Below are 6,000 nucleotides of genomic sequence, written 5' to 3'. Positions count from 1 at the left end.
GGCCGTCGTGAGCGCGTGCTTGTGTGCGTGAGTGTGAGCGCGAGTGGTGAGCCTACCCAACCCCCACCTGTTTTAAATGATTTTAAAATGCCAAAACCAAACTGGCCTATGTTTTCAAAAGTTTCAAACAGTTGGAGTAATACACGTGCGCTTCCCCCAAACTCCCGAAAGAAATTGCTGAGCCCAGGGAACTGAAAGAAAAGGAGGAATCAGAGGTGTGTGGTAAGGAGGGTAAATTGCTTGCTCCTGGCGGATCGGTTTTAGGACCCAACGGGAAGCACTTTGGAATCTCTCCCTTCGGGAAGGCGGGGTGGGGCGGGCCGGCTGGCTGGAGGCCGCGGTGCGCATGCGCGCGCGTCTCCTTTCGCCGGCCGCTGCGCTCGGCGGCGCGGAATAGAATGAACTGTAACAAAACAAGCAGAGCCTTTGTATCTGCTTAAAGGGGCCGCTGGCACTTCCCCCCTGTCCCCCAACCCCCGCTTCGCTACCGCGTCTCCTGGGCTCCCAGCAACTGGCTGGAAGGGCTTCCCTCACGCTCAGGAACAACCCGCCAACGAGAAAAGGCGAGCCAGGCGGGCGGCAAAGAGGAGACACCGCATTTCTAAGAGGCGAGAAAGAAAGGAAGGAAGGAAAAAAAATAACCCAAGCGGCGCAGAGTGGACTCTGGTCCGGGAGAGCACGGTCAGGCGCCGGAACGTGGACGGAGAAGCACCGGAATGCAAACAAAGCTCGCGGGCGCCTGTGCAGGGCTCGCGGGGAAGCCCAGAAAGTTTGTTTTATGATGGCTTGAGTGCGCGAGTGTGTGCGGCGAGCGAGGCTGCCAAGTTTCTCTCTCCCGTTGCGTTTTTTGGGGGGAGATGTCTCTCCCATGAACCAGCGAGGGCCTGGGGGGGGGGCTTGTGCTGCGGAGGGACACCTGTCTCTCACTTATTATTTTTTTTGTGGGGGGGAAGAGGGGTGTAACTCATCATGTCAAAAGTGATCCAGAAGAAGAATCACTGGACTAGCAAGGTTCACGAATGCACCGTGAAGCGGGGACCCCAGGGCGAGCTGGGGGTGACCGTGCTGGGGGGCGCGGAGAATGGAGAGTTTCCTTATGTCGGAGCGGTGGCGGCGGCCGAGGCGTCGGGGCTTCCTGGCGGCGGCGAGGGCCCGCGGCTGGGCGAGGGGGAGCTGCTTCTGGAGGTCCAGGGGATCCGGGTGTCCGGCTTGCCCCGCTATGACGTACTGGGAGTCATCGACAGCTTCAAGGAGGCGGTCACCTTCAAAGCCGTCAGACAAGGTAAGACGGGACGCGCCTCCGGAAGGCGCCCCCAGAAAAGGGGAGCGGCCTGTGGAGACTCCCTCCCCCCATCCCCAATTTCCCGCTTTTCTCCGGCAAACCCGGCTTAGAGGGGAAGTTGAGGCCAAGCGCCTTGAGTTGGTGAAATACACAAAGTTGTTGAGAGATTGTAGGTTGTTTGCCCACCTGAGTAGGGAAGAGGGGCTTAGGTTTGCGCGGGGAAGCGCGGAGATTTTTTTCGCAGGTCGGGTTTGCCAACCTGTTATCTCAGCCACCAAGTGCGGCGCAGCTTCTCCCGCATCTGGAGGAGAGTTGGGGAACTGAAGCCGGGGCTAGGGGACGTTCTTCTGGCTCCCTGGGGGGTCGTTACCGCTGGCGCAGCTGCTGCGTTCTTTGGCCGCTTGTCTGTTTCCACCTGGAGAATGGGTACGAAGGAGGGAAGGGTCTTTGCTTATTGGACGTCCCCCATCAGAAAATAACCTTCACCCCGCAGCAGCCCAGGTGGGTTGAGGCATCACTGCCTAGGTCCCAAAGCCCGCTGCCGGAAGATCCTGCATTCACTCCACAGCTGGATGACGCATGTGTCTCCTCCGTGCTGCCGGGCCGCAGGCTTGTGGGTGGCGGTGGGGGAAGAGAGTGGAGGGGGTATTTCAGCGCCAGTCAAGCCCAAGTTTATACTGCCACCAACATCATCCCTGTGATGATGTTGATAGTTGCTCTTTCGTTCCAGTCTCTTTGTACAGTGCTTTCCTTGCACTGCCTTATTCTGATTCACAACAATTCTGAGAGCGAGTTGTTCTCATAAACCCCATATTATAAGGAAGCTGGGGCTGGAGTTGGTTCAGTTACTTGCCCAAGGTCACAAAGGAGTGAGGGTTTGAGCCCTTGCTGCAGAGCTTTAAGCCCTGATGAGGAAGAGGTTGGGGGATGACCCAGGGAATGTGTTTGAGAGGAGGGAGGAGGAGCAAATTCATCTCTCTCGGAAGCCTGGAGAGGAGTGATGACCTTTCTGATGGCTGCTGGTGGTGGGAGTCCCTTACGACTTAGCTTGGTGCAGGCTAGGGACTGTCTGATATAATCCGGTGCAGAAGGACTGGATTCCCTTAAAGGGGTCCCTTTTACCGATGATGCAGCTTCTCCCCCATGAAAGCACCAGAGTGAGCCTTGGTGAAAAGTTCCCATATGTGCCTGTAGGCCTGGAAGGGCAAGCAGCAGCTGGAGGAATGTGTCAGAGGAAAGGAGGGCTGGGCTGAGCTGATCCTATCTTGGAAGCAGGCCTGTTCCAGGTGAAATGGAGCAAGGGAACTAAGAGAAGAGTTGGTAGCTTTGGGAGCTGAGTGACTGAGCGGTCTGGAAAGCTCTTTCTATTTATGTCCTCATCTTCTACTTGGACACCTCCAAGAAGCCCTCCAGCATCCTGCCAGGACGAATAAATCCTTCTTCCTCTGAACTCCCCTAAAGGTGTATCTTGTGGTTTTTTACTTACTCTGAATTATGAGTTAGGGCCCTCCCCTTATTTCCGTACACTGTGGTAAGCTCTTTGAAGGGAGAGACTGTACTTCCTTCATTCTACATCTCCCCAGCTTTGCCTGAGGTCCAACACCTTACCTCACCTGAGAACGTGTAAACTGTTCTCATCTGTAAACTGAGAACGTGTAAACTGTTCTCATCTGTAAACTGGCTTTCTTGTATTAGGTAAACTACTAAGTGCAAAACAGTGCCTGGCACACAGCAAGTGATCAATAAAGATGGGCTATTATTACGTTTAAACTGAATTGGGGCAGTTATTTATTTCTGAATCTAGGTTTCAATGTCAGGAACCTGAATTGTGAAGCAAATACCAGTACTTGGATTATTAGGACTTGATAGGACTGTAGAGAAAATAACTGTGTTAATGCATTTGATGGGATCAGCTGCAGGTCACTGTGCAGGGGCATTTTGGAGAAAGGGCTGGTGGAAGGTCAGGCGGGAGTACCTGCCTATCCAGTTCGGGGTCTGCTGATGTCTAATGGGTCTGATGGGAACTTGTTCTCAGTGTGCAAGCTACTGCACGTGGCTGAGCCTCCTTCCACTAGTTACCAAAGATCGGGAGGCGTTGTCCCAGGGAACTTTGGAAGGATTGGTCAGATGACTGAGTGTGTTTGGAATCAGACACTTCTGGGTTCTGTAGTGTCTCCCCATCTTATTTCCCTTCACCTAAAACTATTCTGTATGCTACACGTGTGTGTGTGTGTACATCTACTTGTTCTTATGCAATGAGACAGAATAAAGATGTGGATGGGGACACTAGAATGGCCTGGAATCCACCGAGATGTGGAAGTTACTATTTCCTGTAATGATGACAACAGGCACTGCCAGACCATCTAACATCTTCATTACAAAAGGATGTCACAAAAAAGCATCTCATCAGCTTTCTCTTTCATAATGAGACTATGATTTAAATTATGTTACAGAATTGCTCTTCCTGTGTTTTCTTTACTGTGTTTTAATCATATTAGATAAGCTTATGCTTGATACATGGTAAAAGAAAATGTTACTTCTGTGTTGTCTGCACCTTGAGCTAGCAACTCCCAGGGACATGGGTCACTCTGGGTGCTGTCTGTATGAAAATGTCATGGTCTTTTTGTGGGAGAAAATTCTTCTATTTCTATTTCATGGTAGCTCTCTGGAAGGATGCACAGACCAAAATAGCCTGTAGCAAATGGCATTATATGAAGCAGGACTGGACTGTGAAGGCATCAAGCTAAATGGATCTACTAGGTTGGAGTGGGTTCATTTTATTTTTTACAATGTTTTTGTTTTTATGGCCATGGTGTGCAGCAGCTTGATGTGGGCTCTCAGTTCCCAGATCAGAGATTGAACTCAGGCTTCAACTGAACCACTAGATCACCAGGGAACTCCTGGAGTTGATTCATTTTAAATGGAAAGGACGTGGAGTTCCCGTCATGGCTCAGTGGAAATGAATCCAACTAGTACCCCTGAAGATGCAGGTTCGATCCCTGGCCTCACTCAGTGGGTTGGGGATCCAGCGTTGCCGTGAGCTGTGGTATAGGTCACAGACATGGCCTGGGTCCCGAGTTGCTGCGGCTCTGGTGTAGGTTGGTGTCTGTGGCTCTGATTTGACCCCTAGCCTGGGAAATTCCATATGCTGCGTGTGGCCATAAAAAGACAAATAAATAAATAAATGGAGAGACTATTTTGTCACAAAAGTGCCTAAAAATTAATATATATATTAATAACATATATGGTATGTATTATTACTTTATATGTATAATAAAGTGTACACGTATATTTTATAAGTACATTTTTACCTATCATAGAATGCACAAATCCTAAATATATAGTTTGGCGGGTTTTGACAAATGTATATGCTCATGTTAGCTTCACCTAAATCAAGATACAGAATGTTTCCATCACCCCAGAAATTTCCTTCCTGTCCCTTTTCAGTCAGTTCGCCTATCTCTTCCAGAGGCACTGGCTGTTTGATTTCTCCCACCATGGGTTTGTCTTGTCTGTATTTTGAAATTCATATAAATGAAATAATGTAGTACGTACTCTTTTGTGTCTGGCTTTTTTCACTCAAAATATTTTGGAGAGATTTCATATTGTTGTCTGATCATGGTTCTTTTCTATTGTGAAATAGTATTTTGTCATATACATATGCCACTTGCTTTATATTTTTGCCTGTTGATGGATAGACATTTGGACTGTTTATTTTTTTCCAGCTATTATGAATAAAGCTGCTATATATGGTCCAATTCTGCCATATCTTTGCCAGTCTTTGATCTTGTCTGTCTTTTGAATTTTAGCCATTGTAGTGTATGTGGAAAAAGGGGAAAAGTACAGAAATCCTCCCTTATCTGCAGGTGATACTTTCCAAATTAGGCAAAGGAAGAGATTACAACATGAGAGAGTAGAACAATTATAACTAATATACTGTGATGAAAGTTATGTGAATGTGATCTCTTTCAAAAGATCTTCTTGTTCAAATATAATGCCTTTTCCATCTTAGCTAAGCACTTAGCACTCACTGTGGTTGTGACTTTCGCAGTTTTAAGTGCAGCAGCAAACCTAGCATGAAGTATTCTTTCCTTCTTCTCGATCTCCTGAAGAGAAAATTTATTCTTACCATAGATCTTATTAGCATCCTCAGCATGTGGTTTTTTTCTTTCCCTATTAAGTCGAGAACTTTTACCTTTTCACTTCAAGGAAGCACTTTTTGGCTTCTCTTTGGCAGCTCTGAACTGCCATCATCACTCTTCTTGCATTTTGGGACCATTATTGAGTAAAATGAAGGTCACGTGAACACCAGCACTGCGGTACCAGGATGGCCAATTTGATAACTGAGCTCTTAAGTGACTATCGGTTGGGATACCCTGAACAAAGTGATGATTCATGTCCTGGGCAGGACAGAGCGGGAAGGTGGGAAATTTCATCATGATGCTTGTCGCACAGTTTTAAATGTATTAATTGTTTATTTCTGGAATTTTCTTTTTAATATTTTCATACCATAGTTGACTGTGGCTAACTGAAATCACAGAAAATGAAACAGCAGAAGCAGGGAAACTCTGGTAATTCAGGAAACTTAGCTCCAGGATGAAGTATTTGTTGAGCATTTGCTTTCGGATGTGCCAGGCCCTTGGCTAAGCTAGTGCTTTATGGGCATTTTGTTCTGGATTCTGACTCACGTGTCAGAAACTGAGGTCCAGAGTGTTCGG

At 47.9% G+C, this 6,000-nt stretch overlaps 1 protein-coding gene across 23 annotated transcripts in view; it reads left to right on the top strand.

Moving 5' to 3' along the window:
• MAGI1 (membrane associated guanylate kinase, WW and PDZ domain containing 1) overlaps positions 348 to 6,000 on the top strand; it is a 671,626-nt gene continuing 665,973 nt past the window's right edge. For 22 of the 23 annotated variants that reach the window (XM_021070800.1, XM_021070793.1, XM_021070792.1 and 19 more), the window contains exon 1: positions 352 to 1,282. In XM_021070800.1, coding sequence (XP_020926459.1) covers positions 970 to 1,282 — 313 coding nt within the window. In that variant the 5' untranslated portion in view covers positions 352 to 969. Of the gene's footprint in view, positions 1,283 to 6,000 lie in introns of all 23 variants that reach the window. The other variant, XM_021070801.1, reaches the window with a different exon arrangement.

Source organism: Sus scrofa, chromosome 13, assembly GCF_000003025.6.
Source record: "Sus scrofa isolate TJ Tabasco breed Duroc chromosome 13, Sscrofa11.1, whole genome shotgun sequence".
NCBI lineage: Eukaryota > Metazoa > Chordata > Mammalia > Artiodactyla > Suidae > Sus > Sus scrofa.
This window is presented reverse-complemented; position numbering and strand designations above follow the sequence as displayed.